Raw genomic sequence first — 27633 nt, forward strand, 5'->3', positions numbered from 1 at the left:
TGAGACCCACTTACTTTCTTGTGGTGGTGCTGTTTTCCCAGAGACTCATTCCAGCCATATATTAACTAAGTTGGGAACCTTGGTGGAACCTGGAAATTAGTTGGCATTAGAGCTGTTCCGGTTCGCTCATCTCAAAGTCAATGTTTTTTTTTTTTGGTTAGTTAGATGCCTGATGCCAACTTTAAAAGATTTTCAAGTTTTTTTCTAGGGCATAAAAACATGGACATAAATACCTCACTGGTGAAATCTTTAGTCTTAAAAGTGGCTAAACAAGACTACAGAACGTTTTACACCTGCCGCAAAAAAACCCCCATAAAAAGTGGTGTTTATTTGTGAATATTATTTTATATGTATAACCAACTTCTGGGTCAATAGTACATCATCCCTGTAACACCCTACCATCATTCTTCTTGACATGTGACTGTCCTGCCGATATTTATTTTTTTTTACAAAAAATCATGCACTTACCATTGTTGTCGTTGGAACCCAATCTGTGATTTGACCTGCAACATCACAAACATCACCTGGTCCATTCTCCTAGTAACCAGGAGGGAACAAATCTACCTAGCATCTATGGTGAATTAAACTTTTTTGATGAAAAGCCTCTTCATTGGTTGGTTGGTCCCTGTTGGATGCAAGAAATTGTAATGACGATATATAGTTTACAAGAATGCACCGGACTTGACTTGATTGTTCTGAGTATGGAGAAGCAATCAGCAGGTTCCACCTGAATGCATTTATTCTCTTTTTCTCTTCAGGTTGAGTGGTTATATTAAGTGGTTTCATTTCAACAAATGAAAGAAACCTTACATACAGATTCTTTCAGTTCGCTTGAATACACAACATCAATAAACATCTTTGAATCACATAAATACATCAGTACATGCCCACTCGAGGACATCATATTTAATATGATACATATAATAATTTCAGAGTTAACTAGATGTAAAAAGTAGACAAAGTAAACATAACTTGGAATATTAAATCAAATGAAATAACCTATTCACTCAACAAATGATGACGATCAACTGAAGTGCAAACAGTGAAACAACTCAAGACACTCAATGGGGTCTCACCTGGGTTACCTGCCCAATAAGCACACCTGTGCCTCCTCCAACAGAGGGTACTCCTGGGATCCCCAGTCTAGCAGCTCTACTGGAACATATCTGTTCCGGTGGACAGAAGTGGATCTTTCCCTCTTGAGGCAGAACCGCTTTCTGCTAACCCATGATACTCCATATTTGGAGATATTTGCATGTCTTCCTCTTTCCTGGGGAGTCTGACAAAGCTGATAGTTATCCTAATACCCCCAGACAGCACCATGGCACTTTGGTAGGGAGAGGAGATTCAGTTGATAGTGATGCAGTCCTGATGCAATGTACTGTGAACCAATTTCACAGCAGGACCATGCTTTTTCAGACTAGACTAGAGTGTAGCTTGGATTCTGAGAGGACCAGGTTGGTGCATCAAGGACTGTCTGACACTGAGGTCCAACATGTGCTTTGTGGTCAATTACTTTAGTTTCCACAGGTGGTGTGAAGGGAGGGGAGCCCTGTGTTTGCTTTCTTGCAGTTTTTGCAAAGGACAGACCAAAACTCGTCTTGATGGGTTTCAGTAGGGATTAGTCTTTCTCTGCACTGCTTGTTTCCTGCATCTATTGATATAGCACGTGAAGTACCTTCTTGTTAAACTCCTGTCTGAACATAGGCATACCCTTTGGTTGTGCCTTGTCATTTCTTGGCAGGCAGGAATCCTCCCTTGGGTTTTCATATGATACGTATTGATCACAACAAGTATGACCTTGTGGTCAACACACTGACATTTAGCAGGTCCTAGTAGATGGATATTTCTGAGTCCTTTGAGCCCTACTTGCTTAAATTGGAACAATAAAGAGACTGTTTCCTGCTTACGGAACAGATGGATGGGGATTTACCTTGAGCATAATATAATTACTTCCCACTATGCTCACGCCTCATTCTAACCATGTTTCCATCTTCTTGTTGAAACATTTTCATTTCCTTTCACACACCAACGCAACTCATTTTCTGTATTTGGTATCTTGAGAGTTAAGCCTGAAGTTAAGTCATGAATATTGTAGCTATGATAATATATATTGAATTTGGCAATTCAGAAGAAGAGACTTTTTACTAAACATACTTTCTTACCATTTCAGCTCAGGAGCAGAACTTTGGGGATCAGTTCCTTCATGTGTTCCTGCAAGATGGAAGCCCTGTTGCGCAACTTGGGTGTGGTGGCAGTCATGTTCTGAATGCAGCTGCAGGCCAGAACATCAATAATAACAGATGGATGCCAATCACAATCAGGTATGATATGTATTACTTACTTTTCTTTTTGTTCCTAAATCTTCTGTTGGCAAAGTCATTATCACTGTCTTAGAAATAACATGTTTTGTAATCAGCATGATATATTATTACCCATGGTCTTTAAATTAAGAGTAATTAGCCTTGTTAATATAAATCAGGATGTATTTGTGTGGGAAGTGTAGAAGTACCAAATGTAAATATCACTGTAAATAAGCCACCAAGGGATGATGATGTCATTGCTTGAATGGCTAAGATTTTTAACTCCCTCTGTCTACAGAATGATATACCTTTCTCGAATTATTTGGTTGATCTGCATCATACAAATCAAGTCTTACAAAAACATGACATTCTGTAAAGAGTGAAGGCCGATGTTTAGAACTCAAGTTGTTGAAAGAAAGAAGGAATGAGACTAATGACCAATTTAATTCAAAAGCCTAGTGATATAAATTGAGAATATAGAAAGAAATGAGAAAAAAAGCAAATTCACACATTGTATTGTGCAGTGCTCAGTGCTTCCCACTTTGATTGTGCTCAATGGGATTTTAATACAAGGCCGCATGTCACGGTCTCTTTGATATAACCCTGTGAAAGCTTGTCTGTCCAGCTGCTGTCCACTTCAGTACTGATCACAGAATTAAATTCTATGGTAGTACAGAAGTGCAATGAAAGCTCACTACATCAGACAATTCCCAACTTTAATGCCCTGGGCTCTTGTGCACCTCCCGAACAGTGCAGCCTCTGACATGTGTCAGAATGTCAAAATCACATAAAGAAAGAGAATTGTCCAGTATGCTGACAGTGTTGGTGAGCATTTACAGTCAGCTGTGTCATTCAGAAAATTAAAATCACATATTCAATTTTTCTGAAACTTCCATTTAAATAAATCATTGAAGATTGTATTTAATTGGAGGTTTTTCAGTTGAACTACTTTAACATCAACCTCATAATGCAAAATAAATAGGAATACCTTCTGCCTTCTTACAGTTAGCACAAACAAATAGGTATGTGCTAAATAACAACTTTAGCTCACCTTATGTCTGAAACTCTACAGTTTTAATGTTTTGACCGTGCAAAAAAGGGAAAATATTTGTTGCCATCCATGGAATCTTGTACATCACTTGCAGATAGTTCACAGAGAGATTTAGGATCATTAACCTTTGATATTCAGTCTGCTGGGAAAATTGGCCATTTCTACAAATGGTTGTGGGGCATTTTCCTGTAAGTGCCTGAAACCCTCTAATTTGACTCCATATGGTAGACAAACCTTACACAGTCAGGATTACCCACTCATTTTCTTATACTTATTCAGAAATTGTTATGATTGAGTATGGGTGGCATTGCACAGAGTGTCATACTTTTTTTTACTTTAGTTTTAACTTTTATCTTGCATACATGTGTTCAATGACCTATCAATGGATCCATGACATGCAAATCTGTCCAGATTATTGATGTTCAATGTCAAAGTAAAAGGCATGTCTGCACACTTATCCACAGCATTCAGGGCTTTAAATTCATATTTTCAGTACAGTTATTTCATACACATTGTAATTTTAAAAAGCATGTTCCCATTATTGATTTAACCTCATTGAAAGGTTGAGTCCATTTGCTATCTTTTCTGGGTTTTGGAAATGGAAACGCCCACTCAGCCTTGGTAAAAAGCAGTGACGTAGGCTACCATAGTGAGCAGCGGACCTGAGCACTAAGTGAGTCAATGTTTGGAAATCATGGCACAGGATATGCTGCTGTGCATGCCATGTTAGTTCAGATCAGAAAGTCCCAATAACACACGCAGAACTGGATGGTGGTAACTTGAGACTAGCCAAAAAATTTTGTTTTTGTCAATAGAATCTGGTGGCATGGAAGAGACCATATATAAGCAACAGCAAGGTAAAGGGGAAAAAAATGTTAACATAGCATCGGCAGTACACACTGGCTATGAATCAGTCATCCAAAAAACAATGTCAGGTCACATGGGAAACATTTTACAGGAGAGCTTGGATAATATAGCTCAAACATACATACTTTGACCAAAAAGTAAATATACCAAAAGGAACACTACTGGACCTCTACAGAGTGATATAAAACTATAAAAAATAATGGACCCAACCTTTAGATAATGTCAAATATTTAATTAGCAAGGAATTAAGTCAGCTCTTCTGCTTGAAGTTTATCTACACATTTAACAATTTGCTTGTCAAAATGATATATTAAAATTGTGTCCATATTGAAACTCCGACTCATGGTGCTAAAATTATTTTTCCTCACAACAAACCTTTAGTTTGATTGCATACCATGTTAAAAACGGAGATCAGAAAAAAAAAGTATTTAAATGCTTTTATGTTTTAAGCTCTGAGAATGTGGTGTACAGTGCATGAACTGCATAGCAGTAACACAGCTGGAGTCAGATGGCTTTAGCTTGCTTAGATGACAATGTAATAATGAAAAGCGGTTACCTCTGCCAACTTCCCACACTTGTCACTAGATTTAGGAAATTTCTTTAGACACCTCCTCGGGAGCAATGATTTCTTAAAAACCACATGCAGGAAATGTTGCTACTCCTCTGGATTATCGGGGGAAAACAGTTGACTCCAAGGCATTTGGCAACACATTTTGTACCCAATGTTGAACCTGATCCACATGCATTCGCACTACTTGCCAGTCTCATCCAAATAGGTCTGATCACAATGTTTCCCCATGCACAGCTGATCTTCTGTCTCTGTGGTGCACACGCAGGCTTACAGCTCAGACACTGTGGGGCAGAGTGAGCCAGTGGGAGAAATGAGAGAGGGCCTGCTGCTGAGCTCTGCCTCTATTTATTCTTGATCGGTTCAGCAATTTTATTCATATGCAAATGAGCGCATGACATCATCTAGTCTTGTTTGAGCAGTGAATACCTTCTTTCCTTGGATTGGCAACACTGAATACAGCCGCTTCAACTTGCTGTCAGCGTCTTTGCAGTGCAGGGCAGTGGCTGTATTTAACTGTAAATAATCTAAGCAAACAGGGAAAATCCAAACTGCTGGATGTCACTGTATCAGAGACTCATCTCCTTCTTTTTCCCCCTCTTCCACCACTCACACACACTCTTATTCCCTACCCAGCAATCTTATTGTCATCTCCAGCACTGTTCTGACTATACAAAGAACAGCAGAAAATGAAAACATTTGCTTTTTTCTTTCATTTTTGCCCTGATGTGGTATTGTTCACATGAAGAGGTGGTATGACACCTCTGTTCAACACAGAGCACCGTACTATGAAAATAAGCACTTTGCTTTCTTGATGTTTTTCCGTGCTGGGCTTTTATGCACCGTAGTTTTGATAATGATATAATTGCTCGTAGTTACAGGGATGAGTACAAAACAACACATTAAACGATGTGGTGGGTTTATTTAAATGGAATTAAAAGCCCTCTAGTGGGTGGTTTACACAGCTGTTGCTGCTCCTTAAATGTTTTAGCTCGACATTGTTTCCGCTCCAGTATCAACAGAATTGATGTAATATGTAAGATATATATAAATAACTTTTAAAACTCAGCATTAAATGCTGTTATGGATTTTTTTTACCCCTATTTACAGTTCTCTGTGAGCCACAGAGGAGAGCTGTTCAACAGTCTTACAGCACTCCATCTCGCTAATCATCCCCAACAAAGGGATGAAAGACATTGTGAATATTTAATCAAGAGTTTATCAGCCTGTTCTGACAGTAAACATAATTGAATGAATCACATTTTCCCTTTGTAGAGCAGCTTTTGTAGACCAAGATTGCACTAAAGCGATCAGAACAATCCAAACAGGCTGTCATGTACGTGAAACATAGTGGGTCGGGCCTTTGTTTAAAGTGAGCAGAGGAGAGCTTGCATTTGATTTACTTTCACTTTATAATCTGTCTAAAACTGCAGTCTGTGTAGAAAATGGTGGGTTTCGTTTCAAGGAAGTAGGATATTATAGCTTGTATTTATTCATGGGGGACCATCAATAGTCATGCAGATTTTCTGAATGTAATGGTGTTACGGTGAATTGTGTTTCCCAGTGAAAGAATGCATAATGGACAGGTAGATTGATAATAGATGTGAAACACTCAAAACATTACCATAATATAGCAACCTTAGAGTATGTTTTCTGTTTCTAGAAATATTCAATTTGGTATTTTTTAATAAAATTAAACAACCCATTTGTAGGACTCCAGTATAGACTTGAGTTAGCAAGAAAAAGGGCCACTAAAAAAAAGCCCTGTGCTGCTGTATACTTTCACAAAGGGGAGTGTGCAGGAGTGTGCCTGTGTCATTTTTCATTTGGGGAGGACATGTTTGTTGTTGGCTTGGTCTTTTGATGTTGCTTGAGTTTTCCTTTGGGGGTGTGCGGAGCAATACTACCACGATTAAAGTGTGAGAGCAGCACACACCAAATGCTCCCCCGGTCATTTGTGCATTATTGGTTGAATCCCATTGTGCTTAGCATTCACTGTTGGGGTAATTTTCATTCTCACACAGTCAAAGATCAACGAGGATGACACATTGCACTCTGCAGCATCACACTTCTTCCCTTGTCACAGGTGGACTCAGGCAGATATGATTATTTAAATTTATGCCACTTTTGTGGTTTTCTACATCTTTCAAAGGAATGGGAGTAGTGTCTCGAGTATGGTGCTGAGCTAGTGGGAATATTCTTTTCTATGACAGATTTTGTGTCTAGACACTCATGGTTTTGATGTTCATGTTGATGTCTTTATAGATTTCTGTTTTTAAAAAAGCTCTAAATATTTTGCTTCAGTATGAGCTGTGCATGAATACCTGGCCATTACATCTGCAATTTTCCCCCAGTTTTCTGAACTGAATGAAATGCTTGATCACAGAAAATAAAGGACCCAAAGCACCTTGTCTGCAGGCTTATTTGGTAATTCAATAGAGTATTGTTGCATGTCATTGCCTGGGACGGCGGTGGCCAGAGGGATTATGTTTTCAAGTTGTCTGTCCTATTCCGTCCTGTTCCTGTGAATGTGATATCTCAGGAATGCCTTGATTTTAGCAGTTTTATAAATTTGGCACAAACATCAACTCAAGGATGAACAGATTTGATTTTTGCGATCAAAGGTCAAAGTCACTGGAGTCTCTATAAACAGATATCTTTCTATAAATGCACAATCAGTTGGACAAAATGTTGATATCTTGAGCATTCTGGTTTCCGTTTGTAGTCTGAGTGGTGTTGACTGATCCTTTTCAGCAGGCTTTGGTTGACTCCAGTTAAACGGTGTGGAGGGCAAATTAGATGGAACTAGGGTTGGGCAATGTCTGCCAAATTGGCATATGAAGATGTCCACAATGACACAATGGACAGTGATCTTGTCAGTGTCCCTGCCCTCCACCGCCTTTCTATCTCCGGTACCAGCTAATAAGGCCCAACATATAGCCAAAAGAGCCCTTCAGTGATCAAAGAAAAAAATATATGGTGTGTCATAATGAGAAGTTTATTTGTGAGATGATAAGTCCTGTTATTGTAGGTAGACAGAGCATACTCTATGGTTGACATCAAACTTTTTGTTCTTATAGGTCAAGCTCTAAAAACACTAGATCCCACAATTCCTATTTACCCTTTACCCTTGCCTTGCCCATGTCTTTAAACCCAAGTTTATAACACTGAGTTTTGCTTGAGGTTTTGAAGTCTGTAGCCCAAAGAGAGTTAACCCCACTTACATCATCACAGTTATTTCCTTTGACTTTAAAAAGCTCCTCCAAAGCCACAGGAGAGATTACACTAATGTTTTTAAAAGCTGAGCAGCACTCCTTTTGACAAGTCTTCAAGATCTTCATGTGGAAAATTAGGTCAGATTAGATCACTCTGTTTTTAAGCCACCTTTGTACACTTATTGGCCACTTTATTAGCTAGTAAGGTGTACCTAATAAAGTGGTGTGGTCTTCTGCTGCTGTAGCCCATCGGCTTAAAGATTGGACGTGTTGTGCGTTCAGAGACGGTCTTCTGCATACATTGGTTGTAATGCGTGGTTATTTGAGCTACTGTTGCCTTTCTATCATCTCCAACCAGTCTGGCCATTTTCCTCTGACCTCTGGCATCAACAAGGCATTTCGGCTCACTGGATATTTTGTCTTTCTCGGACCACTCTCTGTAAACCCTAGAGATGGTTGTGTGTGAAAATCCCAGTAGATCAGCCGTTTCTGAAATACACAGACCAACAACCATGCCACATTGAAAGTTACTTAAATCACCTTTCTTCCTCATTTCTGATGCTCGCTTTGAACTTCAGCAGCTCGTCTTCACCATGTCCGTATGCCTAAATGCATTGAGTTGCTGCCATGTGATTGGCTGATTAGATATCTGTGTTAACGAGCAGTTGACCATGTGTACCTAATAAAGTGTATATACATTACTTTATTATGTACAAGTACAGTAAAATTCCAATAAAACCATTGCATATTTTCTATCCCACTCCTACAATGGGATCTGTCTCCTCCTTTGAGTTTGTAACCTATCTTTTTTTCTCCATTGGATACATTTTTGAGTCACCCAGCCTCCCTTGCCTCAAGTCATAAAATCTCCTGAAGCAATGTCTTCTTGCTTTAAAAGCTAAAGTCCACACACAACACAGCACAGCACATCTGAAATAATAACACCACTGTGTTGTGGCTAATGCATTAATAAATAATAAGTAATATGTTGCTGTTACTTTTCATTCTAATATACTGAATCAGGTTCATGTTTAAAGTTGATAATATTGTTGAGTAGCCTATTCACTGACTATTGAATATGGTTTTGATGTAAAAAAAAAAAAAAAAGAAATGCACATGTGGGTGTGAAATGTTGCCTAGCAACAGCTGCTGTACAAGGAAGAAAACAGACATGCTGTGAGAAGACATTTCAAAGTAGTTGGAATTTTCAGAACGTCTGAGCAGTCTGTGAATGAACGTCACAGAAATGTGAGAAACTGTGTGAGTTCACCTTCTGCTCAGGTCAGGAACAACTGTTGACCTGCTGTCACCTCATATGAGAACATGTTGCTAATAAAGAACTAACAGGGCAGTTTAGTGTCCATCAATCGGCATTATGGCACACACACACACATGAGCATGTGTACGAGCCTATAGGTTACTCAAAAGTAAAACAATCGCTGCTGTAATTAGTGTTTATCTGAGTAATGGGTAAAGTAATCCCTTTGCAATTTGGAAAAGTAATTAGTAAACAGCCATTGATTAGTTTTTCTGAACTGCACAATAACACTGGACAGAACCCATCCTTTCCCACTTCCCCACTGGGTTTTAATCACTGGAAGAGTAATGAGGAAACAACATTTATTTTGGGCAAGTGCCATGCCATATGTGCAACTGGGTGAAAAGTGAGTTCTTAATTTTGAGCATTTTGTTTTTAAATCCACATCCTCTTGACACAATGCCAAATGTGCGGCAGCGTATGTTTATCAATCAAACAGCATTCAACGCTGTATTGACAAGTAGCCCCATAAAAGATTCATTGAAGAAGCAACCAGCAGCCCTGCCTGCTCACTTGAAATTTCTTTTGTGAAGCCACAATGCCAAGAGACTTGCTGTGTGCTGTCTAATTGTATTGCTGGAGATATAATGATAGAACACAGGCTACCCAAATTAATTGAGGCTTGCCAGTCACAGCACAAATTATGCAGCAAATGCTGCAGTGCTGCGTGTGAGAAAGTCACTGCACCAGAGCCAGAGCAGGCATTACAGTCAATGTAGGTGTAGATTATGGTCTGATACAGGGCTTGTTGCACTTAAGGAAAAACCAACAAACAGATCCCCCCTGACATGTTGTGCAGTAGGTGCTGTGGTGTGATATCAATGCATCATTGTTCAGCAATTTTTCTCTCTTTTTTTCGGCCACGTCTGATGTTTAATCTTACCGCACTTTGGGCTAAAAAAAAAAAAAAATCAAAGTAACAGGTGATACTCATCTTCCTTATATAATCTGTGTGACCCATTTACATTGTATCTGCTCACAGGTATGAAACACTACTGAGCACAGTCTCTGGTTGCAGAACTAATAGACTCTTGACTCTAAATGACTCAATTACTTGCAAATTATAAATTCACCACTAACATGTTCCACATTATCATTTGCTTTTTGTAAGAATCTGAAATATGATTAGAATAATAAGCCATTTAAGAAAAAAAAAAACCTTGCCTATCAGCCGAAATAAAACTGTTGCAAGGGCACCAACGCAGTGCATGATGTTTTACTGCCATCTGTTGCCAATACTTTCAGATGTTTTATGCAATAGTAATATTTTAATGATGATCCTCCCTCATTATTAATTTTCTGCAGGGAACTGTGAAGGAGGCACGTTCAAATGGGATTGTAAAGACAAACACCTACCATCAGATTTAACAAATACCTCTGTGGAAAGGTGCAGTGCTGAAAATATTTGCAGAGGTCCCTTAACATTGCAGGTAATATTTCAGTGGTGATCCTCTGGAAAGTTGCAGTATGCACTGCAGTTGCACTGAATTAGTCACACACCAGACACGGTCTAAATGAGGATGTTAGAGATGACAAATCACTGATGATTAGAGCATTAGCCAGATGAAGAAATGCATAAATGATGATTGAGTAAGTAAAAATGATCACAGCCATATTGTGGTTTTGTGTGTTTGGAGAAAATGAAATATTCATACGTTTTTGTTTGTTTACTTCAAGTTGGGAATTTGCTGTTGTTGGTCCTGTGAGACCCGGCACTGAATAGTGCACAGGGAGACTAATAAGAAATTACAGTGTTTCATCTCTGCGTTAGACAAACCCCGGCCTCTTTTTTCTTCTGATTCACTCCTATGTTTGTTTGTGTAATATAATCCATTGTGGTTTTGTGTTTGGATGTTTGTGTGTGAGGTGGTGATGTTGATGTGCAGCTATGGGGCACATTCCTAGCTATCTAGTTACTAGTAAAGTAGTCACAGTCATCTTTATAAATAGTCATTTATGCCTTAGAGCAAGACCAATGTAAATTAGTCTGGTGGAGCATTCAATGTGCTCACGAGAGCTCATCAAGTAACATCATCCTGTTTGCTTAGTGAGCATGCTCTCTGTGTCTCACAGGGACAGTCTGTGCAGCATTAGCAGGCCAAATAAAAAGCTACTGTAGTAAGCACCAAAATATGTCTCAAATGCCCTCGGCAACAGGGAGTTTTAGTAACAATATTGTGATGTTTCATACCTCACCAACAGCCTGCACACAGAGACATGGATTGCATTATTGGATCACTGCAGTCTTTTCATTAGGATCTTGTTTTATTCCTGTGGCTTTAAAATAAACAGTGAGGCAAAATGGTTTTCTGAATCACTCGCTGAGAATGAAAGAATGACTTCAAAAACCCACTGGGCACCCTTAGATGTTGATTAACGTCTCTGGACATTAGATTGCATTTAAGGTTTTTAGTCTTAAAGAGACAGTTCACTAAAAAAACAAACATGCATATTTCTTCTCTTACTTTTAGCTCTCTTTATCAATCTAGTTTGTTTTGGTGTGAGTTGAACTCGGCTTGTGGTGCTCAATATGCCCTAAAAAAATAAATGTCCCTTCCCAGAAATCATGACCCAGTTACTCAAGACAATCCACAGACCTCGTTGTGAGCAGTTTCATCAGTTTCATTTCATACTATAGGTACAACATTAAACCACTCACAAAAATCCCAAATCCCATCTCTTACACAGCTACTCACTAAAGAAATCAATAGTTTAACACAAAATACTATTCTATTTCTTGATTTAAAAAATATGTTTTTTGCTTCAGTTGAAAGAAAATAGGTTGGAGCAGTGTCCACAGTAATGTAGCTCCTAATTCTGAACAGATGCAGAGAATGACAGCAGCACTTGATTGAGGTTCTCTGCCCCGTCACGCTAACTGTCACATTCTGTTGACATTTTCTTTTCAATTAACCAATCTTTAAACACTGCCACAGCCCAAACTGTGTTCTGTTTACTTCTGCCTGCCTTCTTCAGTTTTGTCGATTTCTCTGTCATCTACCTCTTTGTGTCTTTTTAACCTCTCTTGCTTTTTCTGAGCTGTTTTCTTGTTCTCTTTTCTTTCCTGGGGACAGTTCGGCTCAACCATTAACCATGAATCGAAAGTTTTGTGCTCTCCAAATGTATTTGAATTATTAGAAAAGTCTTCTGGATTGTTTTCTGATGGAGTAATGGGAAGCTAACTTCTGCCCCAGCAATAGTCTATTCCTAGTCTACTCCTATGACCAATCAGAAACCACTATTCCACAAAGCATATAGTAATTTAGATTAATAATTAGCACTGCAGGTAAGAATTTAAATATGTATTTTTGATATGAGGTTAACTGTCCCTTTAAATGTGCCTTAATTCATCAGTCTGTGCGCACAAAACAGCTCTTATGATTTCCATACCTGTAATTAGTCCTACCTGAAGGTGCATGCGTGTGATTGCCTCAGGGAGGCGTCCTGGAAGGCTGTTTCAAATTAGCAGGAGGGCGATTGCCCTGATTGTTTCCATCTGGCCACTAAAGCAGACATTTGGAGCTTTTTTTCCTCATCAACAGTGGTACGATAGCAAAGAATACATGAATGAATTTTGCAGAATCATATTTGCAGATAAGAGTATTACATGTGCGCAGCAAAACAGTGATAAACCTATTGAACAAAGGCACATCATGCAGATTACTCCCTCACAGGATCGTGTTTATGCGTGTGGCACAGAGTGTACAACCTTTTGCATAATGCGCACCCTGTAAAAAGGCTGCTATTGTATATTCCCGGTATAAAGCCGGTGATGAATTGGAGGGAGGCAATCACTTGACTTTGCCAAAGCTGGAATATGACACAAGTAGACCAGCTACTTAACATTATGGCTGCAACATTAATGACTAGTGCAATTGTATATTTCCCCAGAGACACACAGAGGGTCAAATGATAAAATTGTCTTCCTACTCATTAGGTTTATAATGTATATCTAGTTTGTGCCCTCATTTTTATCATTAATTAATCCTGAATGACATAATGAGCACTTTCACTCATGATAATGTTTTTGCAGGATGATTTGTGTCCTTAGTATTGCTATTGTTGTTATATATGTTTTATTTCAGCTATGTACTGTATAGTGTTTATAGTGCTTGTTTGTTTAGATTCAGCGGGTGCTGACTGGTTACCCGAGCTATGGTTCATCTGCAGTGTATTTACAAGCATTATTATGTGAATTTCATATCTGCTGAAGAACAACAACTTTAAAAAAATATCAGCAGCACTGAGCAGGAACCTATTTCTGGACTTATTATTTAAATCCAGCTGTGGAAGCCGTTCTCTATTTTGGTTGCGTCTCCTGGGTGTTTGGGGCGATGGCGTGGGATACAAAAACGCACCATTGCTTCCAAGCCTATCCACTAGTGCATAAAGTTTCTCAGAAAATAGTGCGTAATGTATATGTAGTCATCCATTTTTATAGTATAGTCTCAGTGGTCACATTAGCAGCTTCATTCTGTGTCTGTCTCTCCATGAGAATTGTTTTCAGGCTTTGTTAGATTTACAGCGAGTGTCAGATATTACACACCCTCCTCTCTCTCTGTTTTCTATCAACAGATACAATCTGCCTGTTGGCAAACAAGGAGGGTCATGTATGATTGAAATAGCTGCAGATAATGGCACGGCTCATCGTCTCGAGGAGTACGTGTCACACCCAGCGTCAGAGGTAACCTGACCTGCCTGCAGTCACATCAACCCTTTGTCACAATCATTTCCTTACATTTGCATCTCTAACCCATAATCATGTCTTTTTATCTTTGTTGTACAGCTTCTACATGCATCAGCACACAATAAAAGGAAACAGATCAGATGTAATTTAGCCACATACTATGTGTTTTCACATAGAAACAGCTCTGTTTCTGTATGTCAGTACATTTTAAAACCGTTCCATCATAGTTATGGATTTTCTTCATTCCAGGAAATATATTTGTCTCTATTCACTTATATAACTTTTGTGGAATCAGGTGAATTTGAGGTTAAACCAACTCATGCAATAGATTTTGTTCTTTTTAGTGTAAATGAAGTGGGTGTTCAGACAGAAAACAGCCCCTGCGGTGAAATAATCATGAAAATAACATGAAAGAATCCAGGAATTCCAGCTTGAGTAATAGATCTATGAGTCTGAGGGTTTATCAGGCCCCAAAACAATGCACAGCACTTTATTGTGTTATGAGGAAGGATTTTACTGGAAAGTTGCATCTTTGGTCATGATGATCGTGAGGTGAACAGTGAAAATACAATAAACCAAAAAAGTCAAAGTTCGAGCATGCACCATGAGACTCAAATAGACTATTTTATTAATAAATTACATTAAAAAAGAGGACATTTTGCATGTTAATCTCTTTCCAGCGAATCTGATGAATGGACGTGAAATCCTGCTGTAAGCTGGAATTTTGATGTTTTTATTTACTCTGGTTTATCCTGCATTAGATATCCAGCTGTGCATGCAGCATCATCAGTTTTTGTTTGGTGAAAATACAGTTTTCATGCATTTATTTGATTGGCCACCACAGCACCTTGCCGGATTTTGTGTTCTGGCAAAGCTGGTGAAATCCTGCATAATTTATCTGGAGCTGTCTGCTTTAGCACCCCATAACTCTTGTTTATTTGTCTCAAAGTGGCCTAAAGCTCCTTATTTAGCAGCCTATAAAATCCAGCATCCAGTGTTTACATTTGGGTACCAACAAAAATGTATTGGGAGTATCTTAGTCTTTGATTAGACAGATTCTGATTAAATTCCACCTCATTCTTTCTGCTTGCGTTAATACAACAGTTAAAATGTGGCTTTTGTTCGATGATTAACTTTGTTTTTCTTAAGAAACTGAATGTTTTTTTAAGTATGGCACTATATAAAGAAATACTGTTGGTAATGATTCTGAAACGTGTATATATCATCACTAATGTTAAATCATTTCAAAGACTACTTTTATTGGTGTTGGTTGGTTTATATGAGCATTAGTATTCAATCTCATGGACTGTATGAGAGAATTCATTGTTGCCTTTAATCCCTCACAGGACTCATGACAGCAACATCATGAGTAAATTAAGCGTATGTTATGAAAGCCAGCTGGGCTAATGTTTTTAAGTAACAGCAGTTGCTTTAAAGAACAGGGGCTCCCATTAAAAACATGTGCACCTGCTATTGCATTATTTGCCAAGATGATCACACTTGGCAAATAATATCCTTAAAGGCAGCCATGTATTTAGTCGCACTGAGCTAGTTCTCACTTGTTAATCACAGGCTCTTTTTTTTTTATTCTGGCTCATTAATTTGATTAACAACACCTATATTTGTTATTAAATTATTTTATTTTTTGGGTTTTTCACTTTCAAAGACGCAGAGAGGGGCTCAACCTTCCCACAGGCTCCACATGCCTCCCCTTCCCTCAGTGTGATTTATGGTCTGCAAATTTCAGATGCCAACATGTTTTTTTGCTACAATTATGTTGCGCATTGCTAGTTAACTTTTACAGAATACTAATTCAGTCCTATGAAGTATAATGAATGAATGGGTTTTGATTTTAGTTCAAATTTTAAATCTAAATTCAAAACACCAGTCAAATTAAATAAAAGGACATATAAATTAGGATTATATTTGCTGGCAGTTGGGTTTTATCCAAATTACTTAGTTAGAAAAGCAGAAAAGACACACATATTGGAAAACAGCAATAAAATAAAAGGTTTGTTGAGGGTCTAAATATGGAGGGTGTAAAGTTGACATTATGAAACCACATTTGAACTTCGATGGATTAAACTGACTGCAGACCATTGATTGATCATGAAGTTTGCTTTGTCAGCTTCCAATCGAGACTGCTGAGGCTCATCAGGCAGTTTAGCAGATGTCAGTGCAGCATCACTCGCAGCCATTACAAAAAAAAGCTGCTATATGTCAAATTAGAAGTAATTTTAGAAATGCTGGACTGCAAATTCAGCGAAACAAGTCATCGCCAGTATTATTCTTGGCAATTTAGGCTGGAAGCCAACACACAGCGGAGGGAGGAGATCATAATATTTCAAAATTCTGTCATAAATCTCACAGATTGCCTGTGTAAGGGGTCAAGACCTGGAGTGATATGAAGATATTGATTTGAAACAATTTTAGTAAAGGTTGTGCTCACAAATGCAAGCTTTTAGTGCTCAGTTACAATTTGCAGAACAACAGTTTTTGCCTGATGATGTTTTGTTTTCAATGTGACCAAGTTGGTCATGTAACTGGCACCACATGTGCATAAGAAGATGTGCACCTGTCCTACATAAGAGCAAGACTTTGATGTTGTTTAGCCTCTTTTTGTTGTTGTGTTGTGTCTCTTTGTAGTTGTTATGCATCTCTTTGTGGTTTTGTGTCCCTTTGTAGTTGTTTTCGTCATTTTGTAGTCATTTTTGTCTTTGATTGTTTTACTATTGTTTGTAGTAATGAAGCCTCTTTGTCTTTTTGTGTCTCTTTGTAGATTTTTTTTACTTTTCTGTAGTCATATGTGTTTCTTTAATAGTCTTTTTGTGTCTCTTTATAATCATGTGTTTCTTTGTGGTCGCTTTGTGTCTCTTTGTAGTCACATATGTCTCTTTGTAGTCTCTTTGTAGTCACATTTGTTTCTTTGTAGTCTCTTTGTAGTCATATATGTTTCTTTGTAGTCTATTTGTGTCTCTTTGTAGTCATATTTGTTTCTTAGTAGTCTCTTTATAGTCATTTGTTTCAAGTATTTTTGTGTCTCTGTACTCATATCTGTCTTTTTGTGGTCTTTTGTGTCTTTCTAGTCTCATATATGTCTCTCTGTTCTTTTTGTGTCTCTTTGTAGTCATATATGTTTTTTGTAGTCTCTTTATAGTCATATTTGTTTCTTTATAGTCTTTTTGTGTGTCTCTCTGTAGTCATATATGTCTCTTTGTGGTCTTTTTGTGTCTCTTTGTAGTCATATATGTGTCTTTGCAGTCTTTTAGTGTCTTTTCCTGGTTGCTCTGTGTCTCTTTGATTGACATTTTGTAGGTAAAGGCCTAGGGGGCCCCTGACATTTTTGCCCCTGGGCCCTTGCCCAGTAGGCTGGCTTAGTAACCCATCCATGCCTCGAAATATAATAACGAAATAGAGGACACACTGACTTGTACTGCCTTGAAATAGAACTCAAAAATCAGCACAGGGCACTCATGAACTCAGTGCTGTGAGTCCACTTACAAAGTCATGAATATTACATTAGTTGGTCTTCAAATGGACTCTTCTCATAAACATGGTAAACACACTTGAAGACACCATAAAGTTGTTCCATATCAGCTCATCTTCATCGTATAGCTCCAGTGGCTCATAGCTGGTTGTATCACATAAAATACGGTTTCGCTCATAGTAAAAGTATCCAGCCACAGCTGCGTATTTTATTTGAATCTTCAGCTTTGTTAGAAATAGTTTTAGGGCTCTTAATTTTGTGGTGACATTACATAGATAGAAGTTCCTGTGAGCGCCTGTCATCCGCGTCTTTTTATAGGCTTTTCAAATATGCAGCAGTTATGTCATGTAAAGCTTTCATTTATCCAACATCCCAAATGATTATGTGGTCTGACACCTCGCTGTCCCTCCACTGAACACCTCCACTGCAGCTGTCCAACACCTTTCCTCAAGCGCCAGCATGGTGTCATGATGAATGTTACATTTAAAGGAACCTCAAAGTCTTATAAATTCAGATGACTGCTCAGACCTCATAACAGCGGATATGAAATTGAAAACGTCACATTTGGTGTCATTTGAATGGTCACGGAGTTAATCGCATATTGTATATTGTGTTCCATATAAAGTTGGATATTATTAATGTAGCACAAGATGTTACCTGAACCAAGCATGTGGAGAACTGAGCATTAAAGACCCACATAAGTGCCATAAATTATATCTGACATACATGTCTCCCATAACAGCGCAATCATTTCTGTCAGATATGGAACCTTTTAAATTCATGACATAAGCATTGTTAATGTAAGGTATTAAATCTAATAACTCTTTATAACAACCATAACTTACATCAGCCATGACCGGATTTGATGTATTAAATGTAAATGTAAATGTTGACTATATTTAAGTTTGTTCAGTTGTGTGCTCCTGGGGTTAAATTGAAAAAAAAAAAAAAATCTCAATTGTAGTTATTATACAAAATTGCATTTTTTTTTTACACAGAGGGATATAATAATGTAAGTTGAAACTGATCTAAGATATCTCCCTTTTCTATTTTCATAAATCAAGTTTTTTTCTGTGCATTCAGAAGAAAATCAGTTAAACTGGTCTGCTTCTGCAAATGTACTCTTTATTCACACTTTCCCAAAGGGAAAAGCCAGATAAATCTGTCATTTTATTCAGGGTAAGGGTGCGTTTCATTTGGTCGGCTTTCAATTGCGTCATATAACCTTTAACCCTCCAGTTCAGCGATCATCATCTGCCCAGCCCACAGGATAATACCCTTATACATTCAGAAAACCGAGAGAAAAAAAGGCGGAAAAAATGCATTCTATTTACAATGACTTTTCCGTGATCACTGTTTTTAACCATCAATCCTCAGTGAAGAGCATTTTCTAGTTAAGTATCTAGTTATCATGCTGGATTTAACATGTTTTTAGGAGTCTGTTGACACTGATATAGGCAAATAAAAACGGCAAGAATTTTGTAAGAAATTGAAAATATCAAACAATGAAACTCTATCTAGGCAAAATTACTTTTTTTATTTTATTTGAAGATCCGGCACCCACCCTTGGACACATGTAGTTGAGGACCTCTGCTCTAGTTGTTCTGAGAGTGAGACACCAGGCTACCTTTAAATCTTATAATGTCACAGAATTATACTAAGTAAACAGTAATACAGCATTTTTCTGCAGTGCAGGATACTTTTTTAATTAATTGAATGCCATTTTGCAATATAGTAATCAAATAGAGATCTAATTTATTAATATATTTTAATATCAATCCAGCTTATTATGATGCTACTATGACAAGTGGCTACTTCCAGCCACTACACTTATTTTGGACATGACCCAGTTTAAGGTTGAAGTACTTTTACATGATGGAGCCATAGTAATGGGAAAGATTCTTGAAAGTGTTCAAATTATAGTGAGTAGGTCAATATGCATATTTACTCTATGTTCTATGAACTTAAAAAACAATTAATACACACAGAGGAGTTTTATTTTGAAATCCACTGTCACCATGTTACATAATTTGCAAGAATGTGTAATGAAGCTGTGATAAATGTTGATTTGTCTTTCATAAATAAATCATCATGCATGGCATGACTATGAAATGTTATGTAAACGTTCTAAATAGAAAGTAGTATTCAATATTCATATGAACATCCGTAGGTCACCGCTATGAATGAAATATATATAATTTAGTGCTAATATGAAACTGTCTTGTGCTACATTTTTTTGTGCAGCAGACCCAATTATGCCTTACTTGTTAAATTGACCGTTATGGTACGATAAGCTGCAAGTTCACAGAATTTATCTACATTAATTCTACCCAATTACCTTACACATCAAATAAAGCTTGCAGCATTTTTTAGATATTTTACCTCTCTCTCATTGTATCAGGATGTGTATAATCGTGTGATGTCAGCAGGACTGGAAAAAAAGAAATCATTATCATTCCAGCTTCTTGTCTAGGTCATGCTAAAACCGCATTAAGCCGGAGAGTAACAGAAGCTGATAGTGTTAATCTTTCTTGTTGATCTTAATATATATAGGAAGTTCCTGTTAATGTAATAATAATGTTAATATATTCACACACACTGATATTGAGAGCCTGTTTTAGCTGCATGGCTCGTACTTGAAGGGAGACATATTTTGCATGATTAAGTGTGATTTACTAAACGATAACACTGATCACAGGCTTTCCAACACTTTTTTTTGCAGGGAACCTTTGGTCCCATATTTCTTGGGGATGTTTCGTCCCACTGGGAGATGCATGATGGGAGTGCAAAGGGAGCGAGGAGATTCATTGGCTGTATCAGGGAACTTCAGGTCAACTCAAAGGAGATTTACCTGGTGGGTGAGGCGGTGAGAGGGAGGAACATCAAGAATTGTGACCCGCCTGTCTGCCAACACCTTCCTTGTCGTAACGGAGGAACTTGTGTCAGGTACTAGGTCACATTTTACACTAATGAAAATACAGTTTCTCTAATGAATTTTCCTCATAATAATGCAAGAAATTAGCCCAGAAATGAGGTGAATTGCAGCTGACTTAAATTCCTTTTAGATATGCCAAACAAAGAAAGAAGTGTTTACTGGATATGCCTTTCCTAAAAACAACAAAGGTCATGAAAATAATGGCATATGGACAACAGAGTCATTACATTTCCACGTTGCACCTGCTGTTTCCTCAGGCCCCGGTGACTCAGTATAAGCAGGACTGTCAGAGCCAAAGAATTCCCCCTTGAAGGAATATATATTCCAGTTTAAATTGTTTTCCCAATCTTTAAGAACATGAATAGAGCTGTGGCTGTGCAATGGGAGCTGTGAGCACACACTAACCCCGTCAGCCAGCTCGTGAAATGACAGTTTTGGCAACAGCTCCTCTCCCCAGCACCAACCAATTCCTAGTGCAGAACTGTTCAGTTGTCAAGCTTATCTTATCTACGTTGGACTAATTCCAGTCTTACTGTGCAGTTTAGTTTTGGACTGGGACTCAGTAGGAAATCAACATAAAGTTATTGTTAATTGCATCAAATTTTAAACATTTATGCGGATAACAAACCATCTTTCCAAAATGTCCTACGGCAGTTATTTATCTGGCTGACGAGAAACGTCATATAAAACAAACACAGGACTACTTTTTAATTCAATCCGCCAAGTTCATGTTTTATTTGCTCTGGCAGATGTGTCTGGTCACTCTTTCACTCAGACAGCTGTCCTGGTGTGGCCTCACTGGGCCAATCACAACCATTTATCTAATGTTTGATGGGTTTGATAGGATTATTGATATGCAGCACAAATCACGAAACTCAGATCAAACTGTCACACCCGGGTCGCCGGGGGCTGGAGCCTATCCCAGCTGACATTGGGCGAGAGGCGGACAGGTCGCCAGACTATCACAAGGCTGACACATAGAGTGCGGGCAATTAAGAGTCACCAATTAAACCTAAGTGTGCCGGAGTACCCAATGAGAACCCACGCTGACACGGGGAGAACAACCAAACTCCACACGGAAGAGCCGCAGGCGGGAGGCGAACCGGCGACCCTCTTGCTGTGAGGCAAGAGTGCTAATCTCAAACTATTCAGCACCGATCAAATATGAATCAAGATTCCTTTACTGTATTGCTATTCCTCGCCTCAAAAGTTTTCAGAAACACATTTTAGTGACTGTTCAGCTGTAATTTCTGAAAGTTTGTGAACATGTTTGTCCAGTGGTAGTAACCTGTTAATCAGAATGCCCTAAAGTATACCCTGCTTTATCATCTACTTTACTCTAAATGGGACCATCGTTTACTAAATGAACATCCTTCAGTATTGAAGAAGATATGAAACTAGGCTAACTAATAATTGTATTAGAAGTAGGATCATTTTCTTAAAATGCTTCTTCACAATTGGATTTCTTTTTGCAGCCAGTTGAGTCGCCCCCTGCTGGCCATTAAAAAGAAGTTGCAACTGGTTTGATTTCTTCAAATTTAAAGAAGCCAATTAAAACAAGGCAATTAATAAAATAATCACTTTTGCACATTTAATCGATTAAATATATTTGACTTTGTCAAAACATAACTCCATCTGTCATGCTGTCACATAACAACAGACATGGGTATGGATCAATTGATCAATTTTATTTCTCAACGTTTATTGCCCTTTTTGAAAACAAAGTAAAGATTAAAAAGACAGAAGATTAATGGTGAGTAGTCTGAAAGAGAGGGGTAACATACTAAACTGTCGATGTAATGCATAGAGAACAATAAGGACTTTAAATGTAGTGTTGTGAAGGATAAACTACAAAACATGACCCTGTAGGTTAAGCGATAGTGTTACATCAGTTGTTTCTGTTGTGCTGTAAATACACACACTCAATGGAAGATTTTGTGATGGTGCAAACCAACAATTTTCGGTGGAATGCACAGAACCCAAACCTTCATGTTGGTCCTAAGATTTCAATGAGTAGTCGTCACTGAATATTTTGTATTTTCATTTCATTTTTTCATTTTGTCCCTGAATTTTAAAGGCCATCAAACAGATTATTGCTGTACACTTAAGGTAGCCATGTCCTGTTCCTTCCCACTTCTTTCTATAAATCAACATTATTTTCATTGCCCAGTAAATTTAATCCCTGGGCCAAACTTAGTCCCTTGTGCTGGGCCAAATGAGCGAGGATCTGTTCTCCCTTCATCTTTATCTAGTGCAACTCATCAGACTGCCATCACACCCCACTTACCAGCGATTTTGCCTGTCTTTTTAAGTATGCATTAACTACATATGATGCTCTTTCACCTGAGGTAATCCAGAAAATAGCTGCTCCAAATGTCTTCTTCATTGTGTTATGACACTGTCAATTAACAGTTGCTTTTATTAAACAGGAAATGAAAAGGGGCACCGTGAATATTGGACTATGAATGGCTCTAAGAATACCAATTAAGAGCCGGTGGCATTGTGATCACATTGGCTTGTCATGTGCGAAAGAGTGCACCTTGCAATTATCTGTGTGATGAATATGCGTTAATGCAGTATCCTCTTGAACTGCACAGCATGCAGGGGTCATCTGGAGTGCACAGAGCTCTCTTCATTCTGTTAGTTGGCCTGGATTGCTCTGCCACAATATAATAGGATGAAAAAGGATTTTGATTGTGGGTTCAGTTGGGGTGATATTGGCGCTGTCCCCTTTTCATGTGGTTTTCTGTTCACTTAGCCATGTAGAAATATCAATATTAAACCCGGGAGGATAATGGCTTGTGGTTGGCAGGTGATACATACATATTAGGTATTTAAGTGACTTCAATGTGAAAAGCCAGGCAATCAGAACCTCAGGACTATGGACTTCTTGTTCTGTGGCACCAGCTCTGTAATACTGGATACCTGTGTCATTTTTATACCTCGGCACCAGGCTGCTGAGACATGGTCATTAGACTGACTGCAAATACAGCAGATGGAAATGTTAAAGCGGAAATTGTTTCCAATGACGTACATTTATGCTGTAAGCACTTTGGAGTCACTCTGTAACACACTGGAAATAGAAACGAGAAAAGAATATTTCATGAGAGGAAAATGAACACCTGCATTTATACAGTCAGACAGTTAGTTATGAAACGCAACATGTCATTATCTTCAGATTAGGCAATTACAGAAAAATATGGACAACTGCACAATCCCTGAATATTCTGCATGCATATGTGCCTGTGACCAGTTGTGGGTGGAGAGGCCTGCACCTGCATCTTCTATTTCATGAATTTGTCAGGGTGCTTATGGCTTCCTCTTATCCTTTTTTATAGGCATAAGGGGTGTCACCTTTTTAATTCAAAATTGAAATTTGATCAAAATTTAGCCTGGAAGTCAGATGAATCTGCTGTGCTCATGTTTTATTTGCTCTGGCACAATCATTTTTCTATTCAGACAGATTTCCAACAGGGGTGGCAACTCACAACCCTTTATCTCAAACAAGGCTGGTTTGATCAGATGACTGACACCCAGTACATCTGACAAAACTCAAACTAGGCAGCGCTGATGAAATATGAAGCCAGATTCTGTTACTGTGTTGCCGATTTCTCACCTCACACATTTCAGAAACACATTTCAGTGTTCTGTTTAGATGTCATTTGAGAAAGTTTGTGACCCAGTTGCCAAGTTTTTCCTGTTTGAAAACGGACCAAGCTCCAACTTGCATGTCACATAGTTAATTGCTACACCTGGTTGTAGGATGTTTTCATTCCTCTCCCAACTAGCTCTATGATAGACAGTAGTCGTGGTTCCATCAACAAATTTGCATGAGATAAATTTGATGGGAACACCAAAATTCGATAAAACTTTCGAAAATGCGTATAGATGTTTTTTCTCTTTTTTGAAGAATAGTTAATGCGCTGTACGGGAGATGGAAACTATTCGAGTAAATTCTGATGTATCGAACATTTAACTCACATGACTGATCAGCTGTTTCTGCTCTGCCGGTCTAGACGAGCTGACACGAAAGAACAATCATAATTTGAATCTAATTCCTGAAGACTTGAAGTGAACCAAAGTTGTGTGATTAGCAACCTCGTGTTTTGTTTCTCTCTTCTTCTTCTTCTGCCATTTACTGACGTATCAGCCTACAGCAATACATTACACTGCCATCTACTGACAAAAGTAAGTTTGTGCAGCTTTGTTTATTTGCTTTAGACCAGTTGATGAAAACATCCCTAATTCACATTTACTTTAATGCAAATTTAAAAATTTCAGTTAAAAAAATACAAATACAGAAATAGAAACATGGCTTCTGATAGACAATTCATCCAATAACCTGCCAATTATTTATTGATGGTTTCAAGCCCTTTTCCAATGATGGCTTTTCAGATGGTTCTGTTTAACAAACCATCTGGTGTGTCAGGTTAATAAACGTGATTCAGAAGACTTAATTTGCAGGCACACAACCAAAATAAATCTCTGTAAGACCCTGAAACACTAAGGGGGACTAAAGAGCAGGGTAATAATCCTCTGTGGGTGCGTCACTATGATGACACACACCTAAAAATATTCATAGCTGCTGTTAAGTTTTCATCAGAATGTGACCTCTTGTTATCATGTCATTGAAATGAAACAGATCACATAAATAATCCACGTGTCACTGTGTAGAGAATTGGCATATGCTGTCTCTCACACACACAGCAGAATCCATGTAGAAAGTATTACTTCTCGCTAATTGGCTGCAGTAGAGGCGGTGCTTTTTTCGCTCTATGGTCGAGCTTCTGCGACACACAAGCCTCCATTTAACACAAAATTCTCCCGATGCTCTATTTCTGTGCCTGCAAGTGTTCTTCACAAAGAAAGTAAAACCAATTTCATCTTAATCAGAGTTCCAGCGATACTTATTTCAAAGTACCTATAAAATAACTCAAGGTCCAAGAAACAATTATTTCAATTCACCATGAGAAACAAACATAGCTATCATCCTGTGTGCAATTGCAGTCCCTGAAGAATATTTCCAGAGAAACCTCGCTCATTACAGAGTTTATTGCATTTGTGTCTTTGAATTTTGGAGGACAACACATTCAAAACAACTGTGGGATGGCTGTTTCTTTCTTTTTTTGGTCAAATTGGTTATTTTATACATATGGATATTTTCTTGTTTAAAAATGAGTTTCTGTGCAACCTTGACATACTTAGAAGTAGCTGATAATATTAAATTATTAATAGTAAATTATTATGAATTAGTATTAAAAATAACTTGGGGACAAGTTTCGCATGACTCAATATGAAAACATACACAAACAGGAAACTATTCTACTTTTGATTTTCTCTTTGGACCAGACCAGTAAAAATAATGTACAGCCAATGAAAATAAATCAATTATTTTTTCTAAATAAAATAAAATAAAATAAAATAGGTTATTCTCATGTTCAGTTTGTGTCCATGAATGCAGTGTCTCATACAGACAGTACTGAAAAATAAGATGTAGCTGAAAATATTGAGGATGATTTTCTGTATGTTGGTCCCCAAGGTTCCTCGGGGGGTTAAAGGGTCAGACAGACACTCTTCTTTATTTTTCTTTTTGTTGACATAAAGACAGAAAGACTGGTTGCTAAACATCAGTTAGATTTACAGTACTTTCAGACTTCCCAGCCCTGCCTGCAGCAGTCAGCCCCAAGCCCACTGGTTCCTAGTGAAGAATCTTTAGAAAGCAGAAAAATAATAGCAAAAAAATAACTTAAACAGCTGGATACTGTAGTTTTTAGCAAATGTTGGAAGGGGACTATTTTCAGCTGCGGACAGATACACATTTGGTGCTGCAGTCAGTGGTGGAAGAAGTATTCAGATCCTTTACTTAGTAAAAGTACTAATACTACACTGTGAAATTACTCCTCTACAAGTAAAAGTCCTGCATTCAAAGCTTAAGTGAAAGTACAAAAGTATCATCATCAAAATGTACTTAAAGTATCAAAAGTAAAAGTACTCATTATTCAGAATGGCCCACCCAGATTGTTTTATATTCCAAAAATATTGTTGGATTGTTAGTATTGACGCATTTATGTAAGAAGCATTTTACAGTTGTCCAGGTAGGGGTCATTTAAACTACTTAATATACTGTATGAGGTTTAATCACTAAATGTATCATGTTAACTGCTAACTGGCATGGAGTTAAAAGTAAAAATTTTGCCGCAAAATTTAGTGAAGTAGAAGTAGAAAGTTACATAAAATGGAAATACTCAAGTAAAGTACAAGTACCTCAAAACGATTCTTAATTACTTGAGTAAATGTGCTTAGCTACTTTCCACCACTGGCTGCAGTGAGTATTTATAGCAGCAGGTTGGTGTATGTTGGTGTGACAAATTTTTATTGGTTTACATTTTTCCCCTTTTTATAATCATTATGAAAAACAAGTAACTAAAGTATTGTGTTAACAATGCACAACACAGCTACATCTAGTCACTAAGGTAGTTACATATGCATCATAAATGATTAAAAGTCACATGAAATGAAATACAAAAATAATTGGTGTGGGTAGAACAGAAGAAGAATGCATATTAGAACAAGATAGGCACATTGGTGTGTGCTGCCCAAGTCAAAACCTTAAAAAATCAAATTTGATCTCAGTTTATTCCTTAAGAATTTTTCAACCTCAATTTAGACCTCTTATGATTAGAATTGATTAAACTCACTCTTTCCTCCGCCTTCCTATCGGTCCATTTGACCCCCTCCCACCCTGCAACTTCAGTTCTTTTTAATGACAATGTTATATTTGGATCCCCCCTTTTGATTTACCCTCCCACCTCCCTATGTATTGATGCAGGAGATTAAAAAAACAAAACAAGCTAAAAATGGATTGAGTGTTTTAATAGCTTTTGAACAACAATGGAGGGCTGAGGCACAGAGGCAGAAGTTATGTAAAGCAGTTTGATTATGGTCATGGAAATGGAAATGTTGAATAATCACCAGCCTCATATTTTAACTATTTAGTCAACAGGAGCCCCATGTTTTTCATGGTTTTCTGGCTGTATAAGGCCTGAAACAAGGGCATGTGTTCCAATTGTTGGAGCAGAACAGTATGACAGGCTGGTGTTCATGAGATTTGACTGAATCAGGCCTTGAGAAAAGCACATCTGATGATGTTTGAGTTGTGAATGGGAGACGTACGCTGTAGACAGCTTGGGTTTGAATTTTAT

General features: G+C 37.9%; 1 protein-coding gene across 1 annotated transcript in view; it reads left to right on the forward strand.

The window, feature by feature from the left end:
* eys (eyes shut homolog) overlaps positions 1-27633 on the forward strand; it is a 202249-nt gene that overhangs the window by 153113 nt on the left and 21503 nt on the right. Inside the window, exons 41-43 of the mRNA XM_059359709.1 lie at positions 2174-2324; positions 13898-14006; positions 20219-20442. Of these exons, the coding sequence (XP_059215692.1) occupies positions 2174-2324; positions 13898-14006; positions 20219-20442 (484 nt within the window). The remainder of the gene's footprint in view (positions 1-2173; positions 2325-13897; positions 14007-20218; positions 20443-27633) is intronic.

Source organism: Centropristis striata, chromosome 20 (genome assembly GCF_030273125.1).
Source record: "Centropristis striata isolate RG_2023a ecotype Rhode Island chromosome 20, C.striata_1.0, whole genome shotgun sequence".
In the NCBI taxonomy this organism is placed as follows: domain Eukaryota; kingdom Metazoa; phylum Chordata; class Actinopteri; order Perciformes; family Serranidae; genus Centropristis; species Centropristis striata.